Below are 27,195 nucleotides of genomic sequence, written 5' to 3' on the forward strand. Positions count from 1 at the left end.
CACCACCTTGGGGCCTTCTGTTTGTGCTCTCTAACTGATCCTGGTCAATAGTCCTTTGAAGAAAGTGTCCTCCTGCAGCCAAGAGCCTTGAAAAATCTTTTAAAAAAATTATTCAGCCTCCAGTCCAGCAGAGTTGCAGAGACATGATGTGCCGGGTCTCTCTCTTCCACCCCCACCCCCACCCCACCCCCATTTCTTTCTTTCCTTCTTTTCCTGAAACAACTCAGGGCTTTATCAGTCTCGCCTCTTTCCCACGGTTTTCTGTTGCCACGATGGTCACTGATCCTTTAAACTGCAGCTGAGACCAATCAGTGGAGGCCGAGGGAGGGATGGAGAGGCAATTCACACAGGCTGCTCTTTTACAGGAAGATCCCCCCCCCCATCCTCCTGGGATTTCCACCAGCAAGAGGAGAGGGGGGAAGGCAAGAGCAAGCCAGTAATCTCTCACCCCTGGGAGGGAGCGCCTTCACTTACCATACAGGAAGGTTAAAGATGTGCTGAGAAAAGGAAGGGAAAGCAGGAGAGGCGAAATCTCTGAGTGGGGGACAAAGAAGAGCCCATTTCTTTATGTCTTGAAGAGGGGAGATCTTAGCACCTCCCTGTGCCCCTTGGAGGAGGGAAAGGGAAGTGGTGGCCCATGTCCATCTACCTCTGTGAAGTAAGGAGAAGGATGTTTGTCCACTGTTCAGGTGCCTCACTATGAAGAGACGCTGCTGGGAGGAGGAAGAGGGCCACGACTTGTCAGACACAGGCTTGGATCATGCACCCATTGTGGTGGGAAAAGAGGAGGAGGAAGAATGCAGCAGGTAAGGGGACACCTCCCTGGTGAGGATGCCAAATGGATGGAACCACATCATTTGGAGGCAGGAGGTCTGGTACCAATGAATGGTCCATGCCCAGGAAGGAAGCTGGCAGAGGGAAGCCACTAGAGGCAGCTTCAGCAAACACACTCTTTAACACGGAGCTGTTCATAGATTTTGCTTTCCTTGTGTTACAGGATTTTTTTTCTTATAACACTTGGCACTGATGGGAAACTTATTTGCATGAGTGCCTTTCATTTCCCTTTCAGGGGCAAATGGTGAGTATTGACTTCTGAACTCAGATGGGAGTACCAAGTTTTTTCATTTCAGCTTGTGTGAGATTCCTAATTTTCCTACCATTGAGTGGAAGATATATCCTCATGCAAGCTGATTTAGGGCCACACTCCATTCAAATTCTGGACCACCAAATCAACTCTCTTGGTCTAACAGCAGCTTCTAAGCCGGGGCTGTGCATCTTTTCATACCAAGTGGGCTGCAAGAGTACTTTGACACACAACTTGCGGGCCCCACACTGAATTAAATTTCCACATCATAAATTAAAGTGTACGTAGTATCTTTCATATTATTGAATATACACAATTAATACATTTAATTAAATATATGTAATTAAATACACAATATATTTAACTATTAAACAAATTTAATACACAAACAGATGCATACACCTTCGTTAACAAAAAAGACCGTGGGTTGGACTACCCTGTTCTAAGCAGCATTTAAGGGCAGCCCAATACAATGCATGGAATCGTAGTCTAGTCAAAAAGTGCTAAAGCCACAAAAGCTTCTTAATGGATCTGTTGATGTTGTTTCTCAGTTCGCCATCCACCACAAGGATCTTTCATGTACAAGCAAGAAAGAAGAGGAGAGGGGTGAGTGCTGCATGATCTAAAACCTGATTTATTTTTATTTTATTTTTAGAATGGTTTTTATTTGCAAAATAACTTGCATTCCTTAGCCCTCACAGCAACCAGTGGGGTAGGCTGCTATCATTTAGATTTTACAATAAGGAAACTGGCTGAAATATAACGACTTTCTAAAAAACCTCCCAGGAGTCCACATATGGAGAAGGGGCAATTCAGACCCAGGTCCCAAGACCATCTACTGTTTGATCAGAATTGCCAGACCTCAATATCTGTTTATGGTCCTCCATCCCCAGGACTTTGCTGGAGTGGGGGAGTGAATTCCTGCCTCGGAGCTCTCTACATGGCCAGGCACCCTTTTCAGGCTCCCCTCCCACATCTTTGGAATGCCCTCTCTTGAGAACTTCAACTGGCTTCCTCACTTCAGGGTTTTAAGTGGGCCCTAAGGACGATTGGCCAGAGTGATCTGATGCTGGCATTTATTGTGCTGCTGTTCTACTAATTAATTATGTGGCTGTACTGAATTGTTTCTACATTTCTGTTACTGTCTTGGAATGGTTTGTCTTCAAAAGTGGCTTGCAAATAGCTGGGTGGTTACACACAAAGTTCTTCTGAGATTAAACATTAAACAGAGTGGATAAAGATTGATGATTTATTGATTTTTAATTTTAAAACATTTTTATATTTTTAAGTGTTTGTATTTCTTTTTTGAGTTTCAGCAACAGTGAATTTCTCTTTTTAAAAATGATGTAATTTTAAAATGAATTCTGAACTTAATGTAGACATCAAAAACTTAAGGCCTACTTAATGTCTACTCAAAAGCAAGTGTCTACTCACTTCTGTGAGGCTTACTCCTGGGTTAGTGTCCAGAGGGTTGCAGCCTCTTCAATGAAGTGCATGGTGCAAATGAATGATGCAGAGTTGTCCTTTTCCATGATGCCTTTACAGATAATCGAGAAACGGCGCAGGGACCGCATTAACAGCAGCCTATCTGAACTACGGCGTTTGGTTCCCACTGCCTTTGAGAAGCAGGTAAGTGCATCTCCCTGTCAAATTCCTGCCCCCCCCAAGTTCTGACATCAGTCTCCTCCAGAATACATTCATTCTGATTTGCTTGCACACAGCTTATGTGGAGGTTAGACTATGTCCGGTCTTCATTGAGCATTTGTTCTGATTGGTTTGCAGGGAGGTTATACAACAATGAGCATTCATGCCGCTTTCATTCTGATTTGCTTGTGTGGTGGTTATACATATTTACATTAAAGAATTGTCCACTGCACACTTTGCAGTGCATTTCCCCATCGCTTTTGGTATGGTCATATTAGTGGCTTAAAACGCAGTGAAGTTGTCCTGCTGCAGTTCAAGCTGCATTGGCATGACGTTGTGTACTTCAGAGAGAGAGAGGGGAGATCTCTTCAACCCAATGTGCATGACCTTTTTGGTTGCATTCATTAAGCTTTCATCTGCGTATGGACGTTCAATCCATTCATAGGCAATGGCAGTCTCAATTATTCACAGCATTCCTAAGTACAAAGTGATGATCATGTATGTTTTCCTATTGGATGGAAGCTGCTTTGAGAGAGAAAAAACGCATCAAACAGTGGCATTTGTCGATAAACTAAATGTTTCTTATGGATTCTGGCTAATGTTGTGGGAATGTGGTTTCGAAGCTTAGCAGTGGGAGCCCAAAGGATATGGGCAGAGTATGGGGGTGCCAAGTTGAATAAAATATTGAAGAGGCCCAGTTAAGTCCCACCCCACATAACTGATCACAAGATGTGGTGCACGCACACTATTTGAATGGCAATGCCCATCAACTTGAGGGGAGGGGTCAAATATTTTTTTGGGGGGGGCTGAAAGGACCTCAGCCCCTTAGAGTTGGCTCTTAATGGCAGAGTAAGTGGCAGTGTGAACATAGCTACAGTATTAATATTCCCGAACAGCAGTAAGTCCTCTTTTTAGAAAAAAGAAAGAAATGTGGATAGCCATTGTGGTGTAGTGGTTAGAGTGGTTAGACTAGGACCTTGGAGAGACCTGGATTCAAATCCCCACTTGGCCATCATGAAGCTCACTGGGTGAACGTGGGCCTAACCTTACAGGATTCTTGTGAAGATAAAATAGAGAGGGAGAGAGCCAAAATTGCCACCTTGATCTGCTTGGAGAACAAGGTGGGATATAAATGCATTATATATGTGTGTGTTGCACTAGGGAAGCGATGGCCAAACTTGGCCCTCCAGCTGTTTTGGGACTACAACTCTCATCATCCCTAGCTAACAGGACCAGTGGTCAGGGATGATGGGAATTGTAGTCCCAAAACAGCTGCAGGGCCAAGTTTGGCCATCACTGCACTAGGGCAATGGCACACTTTAATCCACTTAAGTTGTGCACCTCATGCCATGCTCCCCCCTGCCACTATGTGGTTCCCTGACACTACCCTTAGATTCTCCTCAACTATCCTGGACCGCCTGACCAGGCTTTCTGAGGGTATTTCTATCAACTCCCTTTATTTCTGCTGCCATCACAGATACCAAGTATCTGAATATTTCTCACCTCTAGCGCCGCCCAGTAAAGAGATGTGTGTATGAAGCTATAATTTATTTTTTAAAGGAATAATCAAGGGCTTTATGATCACTCAGTATATACAAGTGTATGTTCAGTTTTTGGTTGCTTAGGCTCATATAATACAATAAGGAATAACAATGCTGACCCTCCTTTATCAAACTACCCCAGCCATCATCCAGATACCTCCACCTCTCATACCAGCTAACAGCTGTAAACTCCCAGCTGCCAGGCACACATTTTGAAACTCCCTTTCAAGCCCTTATCCCATCACCTCTCACTTCCAATATTCCAAACATGCTCTTTCCCCTCCCAGCCAAACACATCTAATTCATCTAATATGCTTACCTTCATAAATCTCATATATTAATTTTACCTTAATTACTCTACTATACATATATGCACACAGAGCACATCTAAATTTCTGGTATGTGCATGGATCCCTCCACATAGTACTAGTGCTCTGGAAGCAGGATTACAATCTGTGTTCGTATAATGGGAGTCCTCTTTTTTCCAATGAACAGGGCTCTTCCAAAATGGAGAAAGCAGAGATCTTGCAGATGACGGTAGATCACTTAAAAATGCTTCATGCCATTGGAGACACAGGTAAAAAAAACACCTGACTCTGCTCAGGTCTTTGCCATCCATGTTATGTTATTGCCATCCTATGTATGGAGGCCAGTCAGATGCTGCTGCTGCTGCAATTAGCAGTGCCAGCCCTACCATTAGGCAAAGCAGTGCACCTGTCTCAGGTGGCAGAAGCTGGAGGGTGGCGGCAGCAGAAGCAGCTCTCCTCCCTCTCCCCATTCTGCCTAAACTTCTCCAATGATCTTTCGATTATAGGGTACAAGTAACTCCACATGGGTATATCAAATACATCAAAAAAGAGGAGATAAAGCATGTAAAAACCCAGAGGATGTATTGGGCCTCATAGCAAATATCCAACTCCAGTTTTTTGGACTTTGAAGTCCCCTATCTTTGGCCCTGCAGGAAGATGAGGCAAGCAGCATAGTAGCATGGATTATGTTCTGGCTACCTCCTGACATAAAAGAAAATGTTCCTTTAAAGCCAGTTCTGGGCATGTCTGGAAGTACTTTGCTCCTTGACTGGGGTGTGGGGCGTGTGTCTGCATTTGCTGCTCTGCCTCAGGGGCCACAAAATGTCTTCAGCCAACCACAGAAGTTAGCATGTAGAGCTATGCTTTGTGTAAATGGCTCCCCAGCACTAATCTCACTCTGTTGTGGTCTGAGGTCAAACTAGACGTGACCCCAATAAGCAATTGCCTGAATGGATTTACAGAGTGTGTGGCAAAGGGTTAAAGTCCCCCTGCACCTCCATCCTGCTGTAGCCAGAGTCCTGATTGTACTGGGAGACCTGTTGCTGCATCTGCCTGGTCCTCTTTTTCAACATTTAATCAGATAATCGTTGCTAACTGCACAGATGATGCCACATTGCATTTGACTCTGCCAGTCCGTTTCAAGTGGCATCTCCTGACAGAAAGTACCTTCAGGAGGCAACATATGTGCCTTAAACTCTCTTGCAAAGTGCATTAGCTGGCCAGGATTCCACTCCAAATCCCATTTCAGAAGGCATCAAAGTCATGTGTGTCCTGCTGAGGGACATAATGGCTGCGTATCTGTTTTTATTTTCAAAACACTAGATGCTCGAGTGCTGGCAGTCGATTACAGGACGATCGGTTTTCGTGAATGCTTTACAGAAGTAGTGAGATACTTGGGGACCGTCAAGGAGCAGAGCGGCACCGATTCTATCCAGCTACGGCTCCTCTCCCACCTGAACAACTATGTGGCTGAAATGGAAACTCCTCCTAGAGCAACATCCTCCCTCTTGCCCTTCCAGTCCTGGCCTTGGTGGCTTTTCCATAAATCTCTAGCTCCTTCTTCCCCCCAAGTCCGTCTCCTCAGGAGGGAGGGCAACCCTGGCTTGGCTGTCCTGGCTGCTTCGTCAGGAATCTATCTGGGCCCCATGCTGGGAGGAACACCCATTTGCCAAATTCCAAATTCTCTCACATCAGTCTGCTCTAACACCTTGTTTAGTAGAACTTCATCACCCCAACAGAGTAAGCATCGCCCACTGATGACAACAGCCCCCCCCCAGTAGTGCATCTAGTGAGAGGCCGAGGGAGGCAGCGGCCCTCAGGAGCCGCCAGTTTGCAGCCTTTCTCTTCTCTTCATCCTCCTCCTCTTTGGCTCACAGTCCAGCAGCACCAGTTTACATGCCTCCACCACGTCCAGTTCTGAACGCTTCTGCTCAAGGACCAGGAATCAAAATCGGGAAAGCTGCTAGGCTCTGCCATTCCTGGACTATGGAAATTGGATCCTCCCTTTGTGATCCTCCCCCCACCCCCAGAGAGAGATTTTCAGCAGCCTTCTCTTGAATAAAAACAAAAAGTGAAGCTGAACTCAACCCTCATTCCTGCTTTTTGCATACATTAGAAGAACCTTTCCTGGCAATTTGTTGATTATGTTGTGGACACAGTCTATACAGTGGTACCTCGGGTTAAGAACTTAATTTGTTCTGGAGGTCCGTTCTTAACCTGAAACTGTTCTTAACCTGAGGTACCACTTTAGCTAATGGGGCCTCCCGCTGCCACTGTGTCGCCACCGCACAATTTCTGCTCTTATCCTGAAGCAAAGTTCTTAACCCGAGGTACTATTTCTGGGTTAGCAGAGTCTGTAACCTGAAGCGTCTGTAACCCGAGGTACCACTGTATAAGGAAAATGCTCTTTCCTCCTGACTAACATGCCTTCATTGCCGCTGGGACTGGGAGTGCTCTCTGGGCCATATGCATGCAAGTGTCAAGAGGACAGGAACACAGAGTGGGTAGTGCTTGGACAATCTGCACTGTTTCAGCTTTATAAACCCTTTTCCTTTTTCATGCTTGTTAGAGGCTGAGCATGCTGTTGTGGCACTGTAATAGCAAAAAGTCACCATCTGCTGCTGTACTTCCAGTAAAAAAATAATACTGTTGTTTGCCTTTTGCTTGGTTCAGCTGATGTACTTCCCTCTAAGTTTTTGGAACAACACACACACAGGGAGAGGAAGGAAATGGTGTTCACTGCTTTCATAGCTCCGCTCCTGCATCTTCTCCCTCTTCAGCAGCGGTGGGCAGACGTTTTCAGCCCTGGGATCACTTTGGGACACCTTTCAAGGGCAACATGCCCACGGTGGGTGGGTCCAGAGGCAAAAATGGGTGGAGCAATGAAAGTAAATTTTACCTTAGTACAGTATGCTAGTTTCTACACATACTCACACCCCCTTCTTTCACCTCTATACAGGTAAGCAAAAGGCATTATCAGGGTTAAGGCAGCTCCTACGATTGCTTGCAATGAGCTTGCTTTGTGGAGTGCTATTATGTCGGAGGGGAGGCTTCCTCTCTGCAGGCCTCCTACCCATTGGACCAGGAGGCTGGCTGGCTGGCTGCTGTTTTGACTGGGATCTTGGAGCCTCCTTTGCTGCCTGCCTGGCAAATGGGTGCCCCTTGCTGGGCTGCTGCATGACTGTGCAAGGAACTTGAGATGTTCCCTATAAGGGGTCACCCTGAAGGTTCTGGCTACAGGTGGTTCTTTTGCCACCCTCCCCTCTTCTTAACTAGGGAGGTTGTGTTAGGGGAAAGGCACTCCTCTGCCTGGCATCTTGGTGTGTGTGGAAGTAGTGTGCACTGGGCAAGGCAACATCATGGGCATGCTTTGCTGCTGCTGTGATTTCATTGGCACCACCTTTGCATAGGTGATATCCAGAACATCACTGGGGTGTGACATTGTGTTTGGGGGGTGTTGCCCTGCTGGGGATGCTGTGGGAGTGGCTGTCTGTTGGAATGAAACCACGACAGACGAGTAGCAGGTGTCATATGAGAGGCGTCTGCCGGGGCAAGCCCCCGGAACTCTCTTTTATTGAATATTACAAACATTGCCACAGGTGTGCTTGTGGCTGATTGGTTGATACAAACACAAAGCAACTTGTTGCTGATTGGTTAACACAAGTACAAGGCGGGAATTACATATAAACATTAATCACCAATAGATTAAAGGCTGGGAAATGGGGCTGGAACTAGACAGGCATGAAACCTCCTAATTAAATTATAACTAAAGATTGATATAGCATGACTAAAACAATTACTAATGATTGATCATAACATGAAAGAATATAATAATCGAGTTCCGTAGATGTGGTCAGCTATGCATTGAAAACAGGTCATCATGAACTTAAGATGAACTGAGCAATGAGGGAATGTCTTGGTATTTGGAACAGGTTTGTACAGTGTGTGCAGAAGCAGAGAAAAGATTATAAGCGAAACTTCCCAGAATGCCAGAGAAAAGAAGCAATACGTCCCATAGCAAGACTTCCCATAATGCCACAGTTATGTGCAGAAAGAGAACTTCCCTTTAGCTGTCAATGCTGCTCTGTCCTTGGGGGGCAGAGGGAGCTGCTGCATCTCAAGTCTGGGTCAATCTTGTCTACACAGACTGACAGTGGGCCCACTGAGCCATGGCTTCCACTCACACAGGCTATACTTTGTTTCTGGCTTTGCCATTGTAAGTTAACAGGATGATCCCAGCTACATTATGCCTAAGTGTGATGCACAGTGGAATCACAGGATCGTTTTGGCTCTTCGAAAAATGTACACAGCCTATGATTTGTCTCCTGCTGGCAAAGCCATGAAAGGCCTGGAAATGTTGGAGATTAAAATGAGGTTGAGCTCCTCAAGATGACCCATTTATTCAGCATTTATCCTGATTTGCTTACACAAAGCCTATACAGAGGTTAGATTATGTCCAGACTTCACTGAGCATTTGTTCTGATTTGGACCATGTTTTTCTGACAGAAGGACTATGGGCCATGTTTTTCTGATGGAAAGAGGCGTATGAATGAGTGGGGTGTTTGAGTGAGAGTGAGAGTGACATTAATATATGAGGAGAGAGAAGCCAGAAGAGGTACACCACACATCCAAATTACACCACTTCCCCCAAAGAATGCTGGGGACTGTATTTAACCTCTCACAAAGCTACAATACCCAAACTACAGTTCCCAGAATTCTTTGCGGGGAAGTAACGTGCTTTAAATGTGTACTGGATGTGCCTTAAAGGCATGGAGTGCATCTGTCCCAACACCCTACATTTCATGCTGCACCCCGCCTCAGCCACCTGGGAATTGTAGTTTCCCTCTCACAGAGCTACAATTTTCAGCCTCCTTAAGGAACTACGTGATTTCATGGGGAAGCCTCCCGGCGCCTTGGCGCGATGAGTGTGAGGGAGAAACGGGCGTGAGGAGAAAGACTGAAAAGCAGCGCCGCCGTCTCCTTCTTCGGCCAGGCGGTGGCGCTGCAGTGGCGGCAGCCCCTCCGTCCCGCTGCGTGTGCCGCTCTTCCTTCCTCGCTTTCCTTGTTGCTGAGGTGGCCCAGAAGCCCTCGCGGCGCCGGCGCCGGCAGCACGAGCAGCAGCGTCGCCCTCGGCCGGCGGCCCGCCTCGGCGCGGCCTATAAAGGGTCCTGGTCGGCCAGCGCTGCCCCCTCTCTGCTCGCAGCCTCCGAGGAGGGAAGAGGAAGGGAGGGGGGCGCGGGGAAAAAAACCCTAAAAAGAAAAAAAAGCCTTAAAAACAGCAAAAGAGAAAAAAAACCAAAGGAAAAATTGATTATAACAAACAGGAATAAGGAGGAGGGTAATTAATTTAATAATAATAATATAATTAAGCAATTGTTAATTGCGCGGTGGTCGCTTTTGGCTGATACTTCTTTGCCTGCTTGTCTGTCTTTGCCTCTAATAACCCCCAAATCTGCCTCGTGATTTTTCTTCCCCCCTCAATCGTCTTTGGTGTGTCTTTTCCCCCTCAACACCCCCCCCCCGGTATTTATTCCTATTTATTTTCACCTCGCCTCCAATCTCCTCACCTTCCGCCACCCTAGAATCGCTTTTCCCCACCCGGCCCGCCCAGAGTGGGTCGGAACCCCGTTTATTTTCTCCCCCCGTTCACCTTTCTTGAAGCCAGAGCCCAGGTTTGCCTTGCTGCCTCCCCAATTCATTGCCGCCCCTGCGCCTCGTCTGCAGGTGGTTCTCTTGCCGCCGGCGCCCCACTTTCCGCGCACTTTCTCCTCTCCTACCACTACACTTCGTTCTCCCTCTTAATGACTGCCGGTCTCTCGCTTCGTCTTGATCAGCTTGGCCTTCTGTACTGTTTTCCTGCCCTTTAAAAATTACTGAAGTTTTTTTAAAAAAAAGAACTAAAGCCATACCAGGCCTTGGTAGATACATATTGTTGTCTTTTTAAACCAGATTTTATCTGTGTTGCATAAGTAGTCTTATAGGGGCAACAGCTGTTAGTTAATAATTTAAAATGGCACAGGGTTATTGACCCCTGCTCCTAAAAAGTTACCTTTTTATTATCTGGAAGACAGGGAAAGAAGTTAATCCAGAAGTATTAAACTACAAGTTTAAAATACAATCCACAATTGCTCATTTTGCATGGGAAAGATATACGGGTTTTTTAAAAGGCAGAATTGGAAATTTCATTTTAAAAAATACATTTAAACAGCTTTTTGAAACATATCTATTTCAGGTCCCTTAACTCAGTTTTCTTTACAAATTTCCACCCAAATCTGATTCAGTCCTCTTATCAAGTCAAATATTAGTTATATTTTTGAAATTTGCACTGCTTTTTTCTCTTATAGCTGCTTTCCCTTATTTTCCAATACTTTCTAGCATTTCTTCAGCCTTTCCTCTTAGCTCTGACCCCATTCCTCCAAAAGCTAGTGAAGTTTTTAAAATATATATATATTAAAAATACTTTTAAAAAAGTTTAACATAAGCATCTGGGCCTCTGAGTGAAAGATGAACACAGCTGCTAGTAGCTACCCGATGGCATCTCTGTATGTGGGTGACCTGCACCCTGATGTCACAGAAGCCATGCTGTATGAGAAGTTCAGTCCTGCGGGTCCTGTGCTCTCCATCCGTGTCTGCAGAGACATGATAACCCGTCGCTCCCTAGGATATGCATATGTTAACTTTCAGCAACCAGCTGATGGTAAGTACAGTATGGGGCAAATCAAGATTATTTCTTATGGTATCCCAAAGTTTGCACTCTGCACACACCACTTGCTTCTCACCATTTCCTTCCAGCCACGTGGTCTCCCAGAAACAAGCACTGGCTGAAACTAGAGTTCTCTGAGCATTGCAGTCTACAGGGGAAGGAACTAAAGGAGCCTGCAGTTAGGCAAATGAGCCCAACAGTTGTAGGAAGTTGAGAATAAAAAGCAGTTGGAAGAGCTGCAGTACCCTAATGACTGATATACAGAGTTTTGGTGAGAGAGCATATTGGCTACCCTGGAATGAATACTGTGTGAGAGAAGCAGCCCTAATGTAATTATTTCATGTAAGTTCACTGAGGAGCTTTCTGCATTGAAAAGCTGGATATAAATCAAATAGATAAATGCATGGGTACATCACCTGGAATTCTATTTTGTGGAAGCTCAACTTGAATATGATGGAGGTTTGTAGAGAAAATGAAAAGCATTTTCCAGTAAGTGTTTCAGAAGGCTGCCAGTCCATTTGCTACAGTGCTGTATAAATATGACTTCAAGCATGGGGGAATGTTTATTTTACAGCAGCATCTCAAAGCCCATGGTCGCATGCTGCTAGGGAACCCCTGCAGGGCAAGGGGTCCAGCATATTTACGGTGCAACAAGTGCTGTGGTGGAACCTCTTGTTGCATGCCTACTTCCAACTGTTCATCCCCTTTCAGCTGCAAGTGGTGCATTCTAAGGGTTGCTGTGCTTGCCAGCACATGTCTTTGGAGCACCTCTTCTTGCTATAAATAAACGCTGCCAAATTGGACTAGCTGGGCTGAGGTGCCACTTGAAATGGAATTCTTTTGGTTAAAGCAACACAACTGAATCTTCCCTTTCAACTAAAATCATGGTGCCTCCCCCCCTTTCGGCAAGTGATTGACAGTAAGGGAATGGAATGAGGGTAAGAGTCCTTGAAAATTTCAGCCATGGCTCACTCTTGGGTAGTGTTCATGTCTTGCTCAGTAGGTGCTTTCAGTACCACCTGCCTAGTAACGTGACCTGGAGTGTTGGTGGAAGCAAGCCGCCCCTTAAGCACTACTCGTGACAACCCTGGTCTGCATCATGCTATGATGCAATGGGCAACTTGAAACACTAGGCAACAACAGCAGGTGGTCAGCCAGTGAGGGTTAATTTTTAAGGGTTCTGTGTAGTATTTTGGGCATACTTGTTGAGAACTATTTTTGGTAAAAGGGGAAACTTATTTGGGAAGGCGCTGAAATGAATTGATGGCGAAAAAGACAGCATTGCCTCCCCCTTGAGATGCAGACAGTTTAATATTAATAAGGACATGCATTTTGAGGTATAGTCAAGAATGATGAGTGATTCATTAAATTAGCTAACTTTTTCCACTCAGTCTCCCTATATTTAGAATATCAGGGAAAAGAAGCCACAGGTGTTTAGTTCAATTTGGCCAGGCAGCTTTCTAATTTTGTAGGTGAGGTCTTGGTAAAGAAGGCATATGATTAGCTTCGTAAAGAGTACTTCTGGGGACATATGTGAAATCTTAAGCCTGTATTCATTCATTCTCTCTCCTGATTTCTGCTGCCCATGCTCCCCCCTGCTTTACCTGGGCTCTTTTTTTAGGTGAGGCAGCCAGGAAAGCCCTGCATGGGTTCCTCCCCCACCCCCAGTTGGGACAGTTTTGCCTGTTAGAGGCAAATAGGTGGGTAGCATATCAGGTAGCACATTCTCATTCTAGCCTCAGGCTTGCCTGCTCTCTCCTTCCTGCTACTCACTTGGCGTGCAACTGAGTCCCAAGCCTCTGAATTTTATGAACAGGATCCTGGTGTGTATATGTCATCATCCTTTTAATATGCTACTCAGTACAGAAATAGAATCCTGAAGGAGGATTAGAGTGAGTTAAGGGAGAGTCTACATTGCTGAAGCTTTAGAATATGATGGATGTGATGCCCTACTTAGTTCGAGTAGGACTTCTCTGATTCTGTATTGGCATTTGGTGGACATACATAATAATGCCTGAATGGCGAAGAAAGCAGTGATGCTGAAGTACACATGGTAATACCAACTTGGTTCCAAGTCTTTTGTTCCTGTTTATAAAAAAAACCTGGCACTGGCAAGTTTTGGATATGCACCAAGCATGTTTCCTGCCTGGTTAGGGAAAATCTTTTCATCAGTATGCTAGTTACTACATACACTAGGTGCAGTATTTGTACTGTGCTCTTGGACCTGTCCATATTAGTGCTGATGTACTGAATTACCTGGGATGCGGGTGGCGCTGTAGTCTAAACCACTGAGCCTTGGGCTTGCCGATCAAAAGGTCGACGGTTCGAATCCCTGCAACGGGGTGAGCTCCTGTTGCTCGGTCCCAGCTCCTGCCAACCTAGCAGTTCAAAAGCATGCCAAAAAGTGCAAGTAGATTAATAAGTACTGCTCCGGCGGGAAAGTAAACGGCGTTTCGTGTCCTGCTCTGGCGTCGGTGTTCCGCTGCGTCAGAAGGAGCTTAGTCGTGCTGGCCACATGACCCGGAAAAACTGCCTGCGGAGTGGACAAACGCCAGCTCCCTCGGCCTGTAAAGCGAAATGAGCGCTGCAACCCCAGAGTCGTTCGCAACTGGACTTAACTGTCAGGGGTCCCTTTACCTTTACTGAATCACCTGCAGAGGTCATAGTCAGTATTGGCAATAGTCAGATGTTGAGTATTGCATAGATGTGCATGTACATAAATACACCTTTCCACCCCTTCTCCCAGTCTTCAGGTGGTTTGCTGCTTAGCTGAGGGAAATACTTTATTTATTTAAAATACAAATTATCAAAAAAAAGGTTGCCTAAATGTGTGATGTGGTAGAGAATGAATGTCCAGAAGGTTGACATTATTTAGAGACACCTGCTTGTGAAGGATTGCTTCCCTTTTTCTCAAAGGACAGTCTTTTTATTGCTTCTCATCCTACAGCTGAGCGAGCCCTGGACACCATGAACTTCGATGTGATCAAAGGGAAACCCATCCGCATCATGTGGTCTCAGCGTGATCCTTCCCTGAGGAAATCAGGTGTAGGGAATGTCTTTATTAAGAACCTGGACAAATCCATAGACAACAAGGCACTTTATGACACTTTCTCGGCTTTTGGGAATATACTTTCTTGCAAGGTTAGACTTTTTATCTTCCCAGGATTCCAGGAAGATCTGCTTATATGTATTTTAACATATCATGAGGTAGTTTGGGTCTTAAATGCATGTAAAATGGAATAGGATTTTTGTGTGTGTGAAAGTTAAGTTACAATATGGAAATCTAGTAAAAAGATTGCTTAAATGATCTGGAGACAAGAAGTTCTTGCCAGGTGTTCTAACTGCATTTCATTTCATTTCATTTCCTTGATTGGAAACTTTGCTTAGACACTGAACAACAGCTCTTGTGATTTCATTCACAATTTTGGTGCAAAAAACCTCAGGTTTTTTGAAGCTCAGTTCAGGTGAAGAGAAGTGAGCAACCCAACACCTTGGGGTGCTGGTACATGCTACTCAGTTCTGCCCAATTGCCTTGCAGGTGGTGTGTGATGAGAACGGCTCTAAGGGCTATGCCTTTGTGCACTTTGAGACACAGGACGCTGCGGACCGGGCCATTGAGAAGATGAATGGCATGCTGCTGAACGACCGCAAAGTGTGAGTGTCTCGGCCAGAAGCAGCGGCAGCCACCGCATGAGCCGTGATGCATCTCAGTATTAACCCACAAGGCTGCTGGTTCTCCTGGCCCAGCTTTGGCCTGCTGCCTCTCTACTCCAGGGCTGGTGAGTTTCCCTGCCCGAGCCACAGCCTACTCCCCCTGGCGTAGGGGCCTGCCCCTCACTTTCTGCCTCCCTGCTGCTGGGCTTCGTTGACTCCCTTCTGGTTTGCCCTGCTGAGTAGCACTGGGTGGGTGTTTTTGTGATGCTGCTTCCATATCAGGACTGGATTTTTCCGCTTGGTCGTTTACCCTATTTCTTTCTGCCCTTCTCACACCTACCTGCTGCCTGTTTTTTGTTGTTTTTGCTTTAACCTTTCTTTTCCGTTGTTGGCAGGGGAGCGTTTTTCATCTTAGCTTTTCTTCTTTTCCCCATCCAGATTTGTTGGGAGATTTAAATCTCGTAAAGAGCGTGAGGCAGAATTGGGAGCCAAAGCAAAGGAGTTCACCAACGTCTACATAAAAAACTTTGGGGATGACATGGATGACGAACGGCTGAAGGAGCTTTTCAGCAAATATGGTAAATATTCCAGCAGCAAGTTGTTAACATTCTGAAGCCATCATAGCTGGTACCATTTTGTTCACTCATTTTTGAACTTATCATCTAGGCTCTTGGGTGCTGTGCACATGAAGCTTCCTCACATAAGGACAGTCAAGAGTTTGGTTTCAGGAAGCCACAGTGATCCCTTACAGCTAAGCCAAAGGCTGAAAGAGCTGAAAAGATGCCAACAAAACATCCTTGAGTGCAGGGGGCCATTCTTCCTACCTTCTTCATTGCTGTTGCTTTTAAACTATCTGAACCTCGAGGGTGTTAGATATGCTGAACTGATAGTTTTTAAAAAATATGTATATATAGTTTGTCATCATATTATAATGCTTCATTAACTAAGCTTTTATGTAATACATTGTTTATGACTTCACCTTTTAGTATTTACAATTCCCCCCGCCCCCGTTTTAAACTGACTTTATTTTTGTTGTCGTTCTGGCTCTTTGGTTATTATCCATGTGCGCACTGGAGCAAATTAATATAGAGAGAATTGAGAACTTATTTTTCAGCACTTGGTGTCCTTTTTGAGAGCAAAATTGTTTAAATTCTTATGCGTGAGATTATCTAATAGTTCCTGGCAATAAAATATAATAAAGCAAAAAGGAAAGAAAGATTGCAAAGCAGAATAAAATAGGGTGTTTCTCCTAGGAGATATTGTAAACATTGGGTCTCAGCTTGGCAAATTTGAAGCATCATTGTTGAGTTGGTGTTTGGAATAATCCTTAGGCTACAGGTTTTCATTTTGAAAGCTCTTCCTTGAAATTTTGCTGTAAGCTACCTTTGCTAACTCTCTGCTTCTGGTAATAGGTAAGACTCTCAGCGTTAAAGTCATGACAGATCCCACTGGGAAGTCGAAAGGCTTTGGTTTTGTGAGCTTTGAGAAGCACGAAGAAGCCAACAAGGTATATGGGTTACAGTATATGCATTATCTCCTTCTGGATTGGAAAACAGGCATTCAGCAAATGTTTATGGGTGGCACCCAAACACAGAGCCAGTCTTATGCCTTGGAACTATTTTCCACTATCTGTCAGCTGTTCTCCTGCAACCACAAAACAAAGTGGTTTTGGACTTTAAAGGGTTTTATTTATGGTTAAAATATGGTGGTTCTGCAATTATTTTTAGGGGTGCATATTAAAACAAGGAGCCCACTTTAGATTGGGGGTTTGGATGGACCTTGCCCTTTGCTTTCAGCCCAAAGGGTAGCCTCACTCTGGTTTGTTTCATGTAGCTTTGCATGTCTCCCTGTTGACTGATGGGGAAATCAACGCATGGCTATCCCTTTTTAATTTTTGGCAGAACTGGAAGATGTCTGCCACTACTGAGTGGATGAAGCATGCCAAATTTCAGATGGGGTCGTTAGTCCAGGAGAAGAAATAGTGTTAATAAGAGTGTTTGTAACCAGTTCAGCATCTTAGAGACATTTGCTCTTTTGAAATTCCTTACAGGCAGTGGAAGAAATGAATGGAAAAGATATCAATGGGAAAATGGTGTTTGTGGGCAGGGCACAGAAGAAAGTGGAGCGCCAGGCAGAGCTGAAAAGGAAATTTGAGCAGCTAAAACAAGAGAGAATCAGCCGGTATCAGGTAAATGGAATATGCTCCTGATTTGATTAGGTTTCTAACATTGCACATTTGTGGGGTGGAACCGTTATGGTGTGTTTTGTCTTAGATTGCCATCTGGGCTCTGTTCTCTTTGTACATTCTCTGTTGTGTCAAATAAGATGGACACTGTCAAATTAAACAGTGACACTTAGTGGGATTGGCCACGTGTGAAGGTTTTGGTTCCATGAGTAGCGGCTATCAGCTGAAGGTCCTGTTTGAGTAAATTCAATAATTGGATGGTAGTAACAATACGTGGGTTGTATGTAGCATAGAAGAAAGTCAAATCGAGGGAAGGGGGCTGATGTGAGTTGCATCTGAATCTTTCCCGCTCCTTGCTGTGAGGTGCAGGCCCGGGGACATGTGATGCTAAAGCAATGCGGAGGAAATCCAGGCAAGTTTATGTTCTCTTACAAGAGACTTGCCTCTACAACTCTGTAACATTTCAGGGGTTTTTTTTTGCCTTCAGCAGGTGATGGAACATTATTTGTTTGTAAAGATCAATCAGTACGTATTGGCTTTGCTTGTAGTTTACTGCTTGTAAAGATGAATTATTGTCCCCTTCTGCATTGTTACCATGGCATGCCAATTTCTTCTCTCTGTTTTAGGGAGTTAACTTATATATTAAGAACCTGGATGATACAATTGATGATGAGAAACTGAGGAAGGAATTCTCTCCTTTTGGGTCTATCACAAGTGCCAAGGTAAAGACTGGATGGAATTTAACAGACACAGAGTAAGGCTTCATGACTGAAAGTCCCTCAAAAGTAGGAACTGTTGAGGAATCTGCCTAAGGGTGCAATCCTAAATATATTTAGTTAAGACCTGAACTCAGTGGGACTTAATTTCAGGTAACCTGCTTTGGATGGATCTTGTCCATAAAACAAACTTTGTTTGTGCTATGTGTTGAAACCTCTGGCTGCAAGAGGATAGTGAAATTACCTGCAGCTTTGCCCCTGATGATTGTATGATCCATGCTTCTGTTGTTGTGAGAGGGCTGCACCTGAATCTTTCCCGGGCCTGGCAGAATATGTGTAGGTCTGGGGACACATGGTGCTAAAGCAATGCAAAGCAAATCCAGACAAGTCACTTCTCTCTTTGTTGAGGGCTTGTCTCTACACCTTTGCAACATTGGGCTTATGCAGGGCAGTTTCCTGGGTTAAGTTCAGCGGTGCTGTGCAAATCACATGATAAGGCATAGGGGTACCTCAGGTTCTGCCATTTGGGTGTTAAAGCCTGCAGTGGGTCCTGTGGTGGTTTTCATCTGCACTGTTAATTAGCAAGTGATAGATCAGGGATAAAGTTACCATCCATGTGTGAACTAAGGGCAGGGAGAGGGCTGGCTGGGGTTATTGAGCAAGCCTGCTTCCATATATTCTTATATGTCCTGTTTGTGGTTACAAATTTATCCCTGGCAGAAAGCCAGTGGGCAGAACCGTTTGCAGAGTGGTGTTGCATGAATTCTCTTAACAATGGGGCTCCTCTAACATTGCTATCTTGAGGTGTTTCCCCACCCACCCATGGCAGTGTTCCCCCAGCTCAGGCAACTTGACGCAGCATCAGTGCAGAAAGCATGAGGCTTTCTTTCCCTGAGTTGCTTTTAAAAACTACCTTTGTTTAGGTGATGCTGGAAGACGGGCGAAGCAAAGGGTTTGGCTTTGTCTGCTTTTCCTCTCCGGAAGAAGCCACCAAAGCTGTAACGGAAATGAATGGGCGCATTGTGGGCTCCAAACCACTATATGTTGCATTGGCACAGAGAAAGGAGGAGCGGAAAGCCCACCTCACCAACCAATACATGCAGCGCATTGCTGGAATGAGAGCCCTGCCTGCCAATGCCATCATCAATCAGTTCCAGCCAGCTGCAGGAGGGTATTTCATGCCAGCTGTGCCCCAGGTAAGTCCCAGCAAAAATGGGTTGTGGCTCTTCAAGGATTATAGCTACTCTGTCCAAAATACTAGCTTTGATACATGATCCGTCTACGGCATATTAAACTACCTGAAATAAGCAAAACTATCACCTTTTAAAATTGGTAGGTTCTTGGTCACTGGAGAATGAAGCATACAGGATATTTTCCCCCACTTTTCCTGTGAATTGGGGGTTGGTACATATGAACAGGGGCATTTAAACCTGCTTAAGAACCATTTATCAAGTTGTTTTGAGACTTTTTCCTTTGTCTAAAGCAACTGATAAATGTTAATAGTAATTTTGCAATGTGACTGCAAGCCCTGCTCTGCTTTTCAGGCTCAGAACAGACCCACTTACTATGCACCTAATCAGATGACTCAGATGAGGCCTAACCCACGCTGGCAGCAAGGAGGGAGACCTCAAGGTGAGCATGAAGGAGCCACTTGGACCTTGGAGGCAGGAAACCTTTTTTTCTCTCTCTCTCTCAAGGGCCACATTTATCCTTGGCCAACTTTGGGGGGTCACATTTCGGTGGTGGGTTAGTGTGGCCATCCCACATTCTCACATGTGAAGACGCCACATGTATACAAAAAAAGGAGCTGTCCTGTGCAGATCAGCTGAGGAAATGAAGTAGAGAGGGGTCTGTTTGCATCCCCATCAGGCTGCTGAATCCACCCACCCTGTGCTGTATTTGTTTTTTTCTTTTTTGCCCCTACAGCCAAAAATAGTCTTGTGTGGCAGGGGGAAGAAACATTTGCTTGGGGCAGCCTTATCAGGCCCCTGAGCCAGGAGTTAACCATCCTTGTAAAGGCAGTCATCTCCTTTTTTGATCTACCAGGATATGGTAGCCTGGCAGAAACTGAGTGTTACAAATGTCTAATCCCTGTGGTTGTCCTTGCCACAATTTAGTTCAGTAGTATTGTCCTACTGTGATTGACCAGTAGCTTTGTGCTCTCTATCTCTCTGCCTCCCCCCCCCAAAAAAAACCCACTCCAGGCTTCCAAGGAATGCCAAACACTATGCGCCAGTCTGGACCAAGACCAGCCCTACGCCATCTGGCTCCAGCGAGCAATGCTCAAGCCTCACGTGGCATGCCTGGTGCAACCCAAAGGGTTGGTAAGTGACTGGACTTGCAGGGTTTTCTACTGGTTTATAGAAGCTGATTTGGGATGTGGATAGAAGGTAGATCATTCTGTTTTCTGGTGTGTGCAAAGTGTGGTGGGCTTCTACTGCCCATTCCTTCTGAGGGCACCTGATAGTGTTGCATGACACTTGACAGTAAGGTAGATGGGTCTGTCTATAGACATTTTGGCAGCAGAGAATTTTAGTCCTTGCACTTAGTACAGTACTATTATTGATCATTAATTTTGTAACCTGCCCTTCATTCCCAAAGGAACCCAGGGTGACAAACACCTAAAAGGCAAATCTTATAAGAATTGACAGATAATAGCCCCAGTTTCAAATAAACTTGCTTAACAGGACTAGGATTGGGAACACCAGGCTCAAATTTCGCACTCAGCTGTCAGTCCCAGTCCCAGCTTGCATGTCACATGAAAGTTAAGCCATAGTTTAAAAGAATCTGCATGTTAATGCGACTGAGCAGCGTGCACCAGCAAATCATGAACAGTGAGCCACAAACAAACCTTGGTTACCACTTCTCGTTTGGAGGAAACAAGCCATGAGCCCAGGTTCAGACAGCATGACAGCTGGACTGTGGCTCGTTTTGTCAGCAGCAGGGGAGCAGCAGCACAGGAATGTGTGAGAAGCATGCATTAGCATGCTGCTCATTCCTATTAAGCCATAGTTTGCTTTACAATCTGGTCTAATGTGATCTGCAGTTTACTTGTGAAGATAAAGTGAGGGTAGTGGGGCTATGTTGTCTTGAGCTTTTGAGAGGGAGGTGTGATACCGTTGACTTTTTTTTAAAAAAAACCTTCTGATTCTCCATTTTGTATCTCTTTTTTAAAAACACCCTAGGGGTTCCTGCCACAGCTCCAAATTTAGCGCCTCGACCACCTGTAGCTGCGCAAGCTCCAAGGGCTGTTCCGCCATACAAATATGCCTCCAGTGTCCGCAGCCCCCACCCAGCTGTACAGCCTTTGCAGGTAGCACAAGAGGCTTCACATGGAAACATCAATGTTAGACTGCAGGGAATATGTGTGTTCTGATTTTTCCTCTATAGAGCTCAGGAATGTCATGGTCAGGTCTTTCAGTCTCAGGCTGAAACAGTGTCTGTGTTCCTTTCATGCTGGTTCAGACCTGCTTTTCTTAAATTTAATGTGGCAGATTGTTTTCTCCCCTTTGTTTGCAATGCAGCATGATTCTGAATCTCAACCAAATCTGTGGTCAGCAGGCAGTTTAGCAAGCATTCTGTATGTAAGCAACTGTTTTCTTTTTTTACATTAAAAAATGGCATATAATTCAGACAGTTTGCCATAAACATGTACAGTCTGGGCAGAAATCAACAGTCCAGCTTTGTGCAGGGTAACTGACTTAACCTAAAGAAACTCCTTCAGGTGCTTGCTCCACTAGCTTCAAGGGAACTGTGTTCTGTCTTTAGCATAATAGGACAGTGTGAATAAAACAATAAAGTGAAGTTACCTTGGGACTGTTGGTTCGGGCAGACTACTGCCAACATATAACACTGAAGCTTAAAAGCTTGCAGTGGCTGTCCCATGTAATTGTGGGACAAAGTCAAGGTTCTGAATTTACAAGGCCCTTTATATGTTGGGTCTAGGATATCTTAAAGACTGCCTGATTCCTGACTCATCACAGTTATTTAGGGGAGTCTATGTTAGTGGTTCTTGATGGCTCAGATGCATGGCTTGTATCCACCAGAAACCATTATGCAGTACAGTGGTACCTCGCAAGACGAATGCCTCGCAAGACGGAAAACTCGTAAGAAGAAAGAGTTTTCCGTTTTTCGAGGTGCTTCGCCAGACGAATTTCCCTATGGGCTTGCTTCGCAAGAAGAAAGCCCATAGGGAAATCTCCGGGGACCTCTTTTAAAATGCTGGCGGTCGGGAGCAAAGACTTTTGCCCACCGCCGGCCTTCAGAAGAGGTCCTGGACCTCTTCTGAAGGCCGGCGGGGGGCAAAAGTCTTTGCTCCCCCCCGCCTGCCTTCCCGGGATAGCGGAGAAGCGCAGCGCGTTTCTCCGCTATCCCGACGGCTTTTGAAGGCAGGCGGGGGGGAGCAAAGACTTTGGCCCACCGCCGGCCTTCAGAAGAGGTCCTGGACCTCTTCTGAAGGCCGGCGGGGGGCAAAAGTATTTGCTCCCCCCCGCCTGCCTTCCCGGGACACTTCTCCGCTGTCCCGGGCGATCTTAAAATGCTGGCGGGCGGCAGCGAATCCTTCGCTGCCGCCCGCCAGCATTTTAAAATCGCCCCGGGACAGCGGAGGCTTCGCTGCCGCCCGCCAGCATTTTAAAATCGCCCCGGGACAGCGGAGAAGTCTCCGCTGTCCCGGGGGCTTTTAAAATGCTGGCGGTCGGCAGCAAAGCCCTCCTGTCCCTGGAGCTTGCGGGGCGGGAGGTGGGGAGAAGGGCTTTTCTTCCCACCACCAGCCTTCAGAACAGCCTTCTGAAGGCTGGCGGTGGGAAGAAAAGCCCTTGTGTCCCCCCCAGCCTTCAGAAGTGGTCAGGGGACAGACTGTCCCCGGACCTGGTCTGAAGGTGGTTTCCATAGGAACGCATTGATTGATTTTCAATGCATTCCTATGGGAAACCGTGCTTCGCAAGACAAAAAACTCGCAAGAAGAAAAAACTCGCGGAACGAATTAATTTCGTCTTGCGAGGTACCACTGTACTGTGGCCCTTCCAGCTGAGATTAGACAGGCCCTCCTCCACTTGCCCTGTAGAACTTCAGGCACTTGACATTTTATGGAAGCATTTTATGGAAGCCCCTTCCTGCTGTTGTATTAAAGAACCTCGCTGATAAGATTCAGGCATTTTCTCTTACGTCCCCGGTTTCAAAGTTTGAGAATTTTGAGAGAAACTTTCTCCCCAAACTATTCAGTGTGTGTTAATATTTGATTATGTAGTTCCATTCCCTGACTTTAACAAGTTCTTTCCAAAACTAAGATAGAGTTCTTGTAAGGATGATATACTACTGTTGTGAACATTTTAGTCAAAATTATGACTTCTAAAAAGAGAACTTTCGGCATATAATTCTTTGATAAGTTTATTGTTTTAAAACAAGCAAAGAACCAATTCCCTTTTCACTTCTTACTGTGTTGTTTTATTCATTAAATTTATATACCACCCTTCATCTGTAGATCTCAGGGTTGTTCACAACATAAATGTTTTCTTCTCTTTTGCAGGCCCCTCAGCCTGCAGTTCATGTGCAAGGACAAGAGCCTTTAACTGCATCTATGCTAGCTGCTGCCCCTCCCCAGGAGCAAAAACAGATGCTGGGTAAGCCAATCCTTTCTATCCCTCTGAGATTTGGGGTCTTGTAAAAGCAAGTTTCTCTACAATATGTTAAGCACATGTGTACAGAAGTGACAGGGTACATAATAGCTTAATATCTTACTTCTCAGATTGTAAATGATCTGTACTGGAAAGCCATAGATTCTAGTTTGGTGGGGTGGTGGGCAACTCCCATGTATAGCTTTTCCTGGGAAGCTTCATAGAGGACCAACAGTCTTGTGTGTTGATATCCCATGGCACTTAATATTATGATTTAGGAAGATACCTGCTTTCTGTGTTGATCTCCAGTCACGGTCCCTTTGACGCAGTTGATTATATTTCTATGCTGATGTGTATTATATGTTACATGACACCTGTGGCATCAACTCTCTACTGAAGGTTCCTTGGGTTGGTTGGAGGTGGGGCAGCACAGGTGAAATGGAGTCTCTCACCCTTCACAGTTCTTCCTCTGGAAACAGCTCCCTTATGAAGGGAGGATGGGACAGGACAGGTGGAAAAAGCCATTACATGCTAGCAAACACAGTGTCTCTCACCCATCATCTAGCTGACTGGGTGGTACAGAAACTCAAAATACCTTCAGACTCAAGGATCTCTTCCCCCCGGATTGCCCTGGCTGTGTGAGCCTGAAGTTGACACCCTTCCTCTTGACTGGCTTAACTTTTGCTTCCCTAGGAGAACGTTTGTTCCCGCTCATCCAAGCTATGCATCTCAGCCTTGCAGGAAAGATCACAGGAATGCTGCTAGAGATTGACAATTCAGAGTTGCTGCACATGCTAGAATCCCCAGAATCCCTCCGTTCGAAGGTAATGGCTCTCCCCATTCTCTTTATTCTGCCGCATACATTCAAGGGGGAGTATCCTTCTTTTTGCTTTCTTGGGTGAGTGATAGTGAACCTGGTTTCTTCCTGCCCCAGGTGGAGGAGGCTGTGGCAGTGCTGCAAGCTCACCAAGCCAAGAAAGAAGCTGCCCAGAAAGTGGGCATAGTTGCTGCTACCTCGTAACTAGGGAGGCTGGTAAGTATTCCAGCTGGCCTGGTTCTTCTCTTTGCTCACAGCTGTCACTTGCCTTTGAGAGTGGATATGGAGAAGCTGTGGATCTTTCTGTCTTGTATGTGCCAAAAAGCTGCATCAAGAAAGCAAGTATGGTTTGGTTCTAGGCTTACCTGATAAGGATAACTTGTCTTCTGTTTGCAAAAATGAATGTTAAAATTGTCCCAGGTTCCATGGGCTATCATTATATTCTTTAAAAGACCAAAACGTTTGCATAAAGATTCAATTGATAATCTCAAGTAATTACTTAAAATCAGTAGAGAATTTAACTTTAGCAGATTTCAGGGTTGATTCCGCCTCCCCTCAACCTGTACTTCACCTTGATCCATAATTGCTTTGCAAAGTAACCCTAAAATGTCTATGTTCTCAAAACCTGTGAGGTGCAACAACATACAGAAATACACTGTCTGAAGAGTGGGTAACTAGAAAGAAATTGAGGAACTAATTCAGCATTACAGCATTCTTTCTCTCTTTATAGGTTGTAGAAAGCCAAATGAGCCCCCTGAAGAAACCACCTGAAGCTGTTTAGAAAATAACATTATACTGCACATTTCAATATCATGCAACATAATTCATTGCCAGTGTGTAAAAAAAGTTAATATGCCTTATTTGCAAAAATAAAAATTAAAGAAAAATCCTCTACTGCTTTTGGTTTCCAAGATTTAAATATGCAAGTTTTCCTTCTTGAAGCCAGGGTTGCAGCCACCTTGTCTTCCCATGAGCAGGCACTTACATTTTTCTGACTGAACATTTTCATGTGTGGTTCTTGGTTTTGATCAAACAATTTTGTTTGCAAAGTCTGAAAAGTGTTACCAATAAAATAATTAAAATATTTCAAGTAATTGCCCGAGTCTTCTTCAAGCCTCCTGATGATGTGGCCTCCAGGTTTCAAATTATTCTGAGTGCAAACCCCTTTAGGTAGGAACCCGGGTGACACCTGGGTTGAAGTGAAGGAATTATATACAGTACAAACACTGTTGAGGGTGAGTTGCTTTTGCTTCCCTTTATTTTCATGTTGCCACACAGCACCAACTTGACTGACATTAGCATTCTATTTTCAAAGCTGATATCTATGTGCGTATGCCCCACAAAGAAACCTACGGTCTGCAAATAAAAACATCCTGAAGGTCCCAGGCCTCAGAGAGGTTAGGCTGGCCTCAACTAGAGCCAGGGCCTTCTCGGCTGCGGCTCCAATCTGGTGGAACGCTCTGTCACAAGAGACTAGGGCCCTGCGGGACCTGACATCTTTCCGCAGGGCCTGCAAGACAGAGTTGTTCCACCAGGCCTTTGGTCAGGGCGCAGCCTGACTCCCTCCTCTGGCAACCTGCACAGAGTTTTGCTTAATGGTTGCCATCAACTTGATTTTAATTAATTTTTATAATGAAATATTTTTAGAATGTTGGTTTATTTGATTGTTTGATTATTTGATTGTTGTTAGCCGCCCTGAGCCCGGCTTCGGCTGGGGAGGGCGGGATATAAATAAAATTTATTATTATTATTATTATTATAGTATAATTGTGATCACAAGCTAAACGTGAGTCAACAGTGCAGTATAGCTTCTTTTTTAAAAGCCTGTGCAATATTGGACTGCGTTAACAGAAGCATAATGCCGAAATCTGGAGGAGAAAAAGTTCCATCAGGATGCGGCAGAGGGAGAGCTTAGAAGCAGGGGTATTCTGTTGGCTCTGCTGAGAAACCAGATGTGTTTCGGCTCTTTATCAACTCTTACTTAGCCGTAGCCATTCCACAGGCTACCTGAAGTGCTTCTAGCCCACCCAGTTATTTTAAGAATTGGCAACTGCACTAACTTTTTTCCTCCTCCCTCCCCCTTTTGTGTCTTATAAATGGTAAGCTTGAGAGCAGGTAAAGATGTGTTTTACTGACTTATAAAGCTGGTTTAGCAGTCCACTTGATTGTGTGTCAGGCCACAGGTGGAATACTATTTCTGGGCCTCACATTTTAAGGACACTGACATGAGTGTCTCCAGGGGAGGGTGAAGAGGGTGAGGGGCCTGGGAACCAAGTCATGATTGAAAGAGCTGGGAGAAGGTTACTGGAAGGTGTGATCGCAATCTTCAGTGGTCTGAAGAGCTCTCATGTGGCAGACGAACTGTTGGCTTAAACATTACAAGAAATTTCCTAATAGTAAGTGCTGATGAACAGTGGAACAGTCACATATTGAAGGAAGTCAATATGTGTATATGTATGTAGAGATTATTATGATGGCATGGTTTTCTTTGTAGGCATGTGTGTTTTTGGTGTTCTTTGTTTTGCTTTATTTTTCTTTTTTTGTTTGTAATCTTTTGTAATTTTGCATTGAAAATAAAAATTAAAAAAGAAAGAACAGTGGAACAGTCAGCCTCATGAGGTTTTGGGATCTCCCTTGCTTGGAGGTATTTAAGCAGAGGCCATATACCTGTTAAATGTTGCAATTTACACCCTGGATTGGGATTAGATGACTTCCTAGGTCCCCTTGCAACTACCAGCACTGCCCAGGCTGCTTGGGAAGCCTCTATTTTAGCTGTTTTGGGACTACAACTCCCATCATCCCTAACTAACAGAACCAGTGGTCAGGGATGGTGGGAATTGTAGTCCCAAAACAGCTGGAGGACCAAGTTTGGCCATGCCAGTGTAACCTGAGAAAAGATACCCAGTCTCTGATACTTAAGATCTAAAG

At 45.0% G+C, this 27,195-nt stretch overlaps 2 protein-coding genes, 1 long non-coding RNA gene and 2 other non-coding genes across 7 annotated transcripts; 4 read left to right on the forward strand and 1 right to left on the reverse strand.

Moving 5' to 3' along the window:
• The first annotated feature begins 665 nt into the window (after positions 1 to 665).
• HEYL (hes related family bHLH transcription factor with YRPW motif like) lies at positions 666 to 6,453 on the forward strand. The gene is made up of 5 exons (XM_053399029.1): positions 666 to 806; positions 1,636 to 1,690; positions 2,630 to 2,713; positions 4,765 to 4,846; positions 5,901 to 6,453. The coding sequence occupies exons 1-5, from the start codon at positions 700 to 702 to the stop codon at positions 6,356 to 6,358; spliced, it is 786 nt and encodes a 261-aa protein (XP_053255004.1). The 5' UTR covers positions 666 to 699; the 3' UTR covers positions 6,359 to 6,453.
• A 3,760-nt stretch (positions 6,454 to 10,213) lies between these two features.
• LOC128418896 (uncharacterized) lies at positions 10,214 to 10,429 on the reverse strand. Its single transcript, XR_008331779.1, has 2 exons — positions 10,329 to 10,429; positions 10,214 to 10,295 (listed from the first exon to the last, which is right to left on the reverse strand). It is a non-coding gene; the product is annotated as an uncharacterized LOC128418896 (long non-coding RNA).
• A 642-nt stretch (positions 10,430 to 11,071) lies between these two features.
• On the forward strand, positions 11,072 to 25,357 carry PABPC4 (poly(A) binding protein cytoplasmic 4). Of its 3 annotated transcripts, XM_053399056.1 has the most exons (16): positions 11,165 to 11,274; positions 11,370 to 11,622; positions 14,228 to 14,421; positions 14,819 to 14,934; positions 15,373 to 15,512; positions 16,347 to 16,441; positions 16,985 to 17,122; positions 17,746 to 17,841; positions 18,759 to 19,031; positions 19,380 to 19,467; positions 20,040 to 20,159; positions 21,021 to 21,148; positions 23,363 to 23,456; positions 24,144 to 24,274; positions 24,385 to 24,483; positions 24,998 to 25,357. In XM_053399056.1, the coding sequence occupies exons 3-15, from the start codon at positions 14,248 to 14,250 to the stop codon at positions 24,469 to 24,471; spliced, it is 1,680 nt and encodes a 559-aa protein (XP_053255031.1). In that variant the 5' UTR covers positions 11,165 to 11,274; positions 11,370 to 11,622; positions 14,228 to 14,247; the 3' UTR covers positions 24,472 to 24,483; positions 24,998 to 25,357. The 3 variants fall into 3 exon arrangements, with proteins under 3 accessions (XP_053255030.1, XP_053255032.1, XP_053255031.1); XM_053399055.1 differs by lacking the exon at positions 11,370 to 11,622 and having other exon boundaries at positions 11,072 to 11,274; XM_053399057.1 differs by lacking the exons at positions 11,370 to 11,622; positions 16,347 to 16,441; positions 18,759 to 19,031; ... (5 more) ...; positions 24,385 to 24,483; positions 24,998 to 25,357 and having other exon boundaries at positions 11,072 to 11,274.
• LOC128420442 (small nucleolar RNA SNORA55) lies at positions 17,451 to 17,583 on the forward strand. The gene has a single exon (XR_008332044.1). It is a non-coding gene; the product is annotated as a small nucleolar RNA SNORA55 (small nucleolar RNA).
• On the forward strand, positions 18,137 to 18,271 carry LOC128420443 (small nucleolar RNA SNORA55). Its single transcript, XR_008332045.1, has one exon. It is a non-coding gene; the product is annotated as a small nucleolar RNA SNORA55 (small nucleolar RNA).
• Positions 25,358 to 27,195: the final 1,838 nt, after the last annotated feature.

This window comes from Podarcis raffonei, chromosome 8, assembly GCF_027172205.1.
Source record: "Podarcis raffonei isolate rPodRaf1 chromosome 8, rPodRaf1.pri, whole genome shotgun sequence".
Lineage (NCBI taxonomy): Eukaryota > Metazoa > Chordata > Lepidosauria > Squamata > Lacertidae > Podarcis > Podarcis raffonei.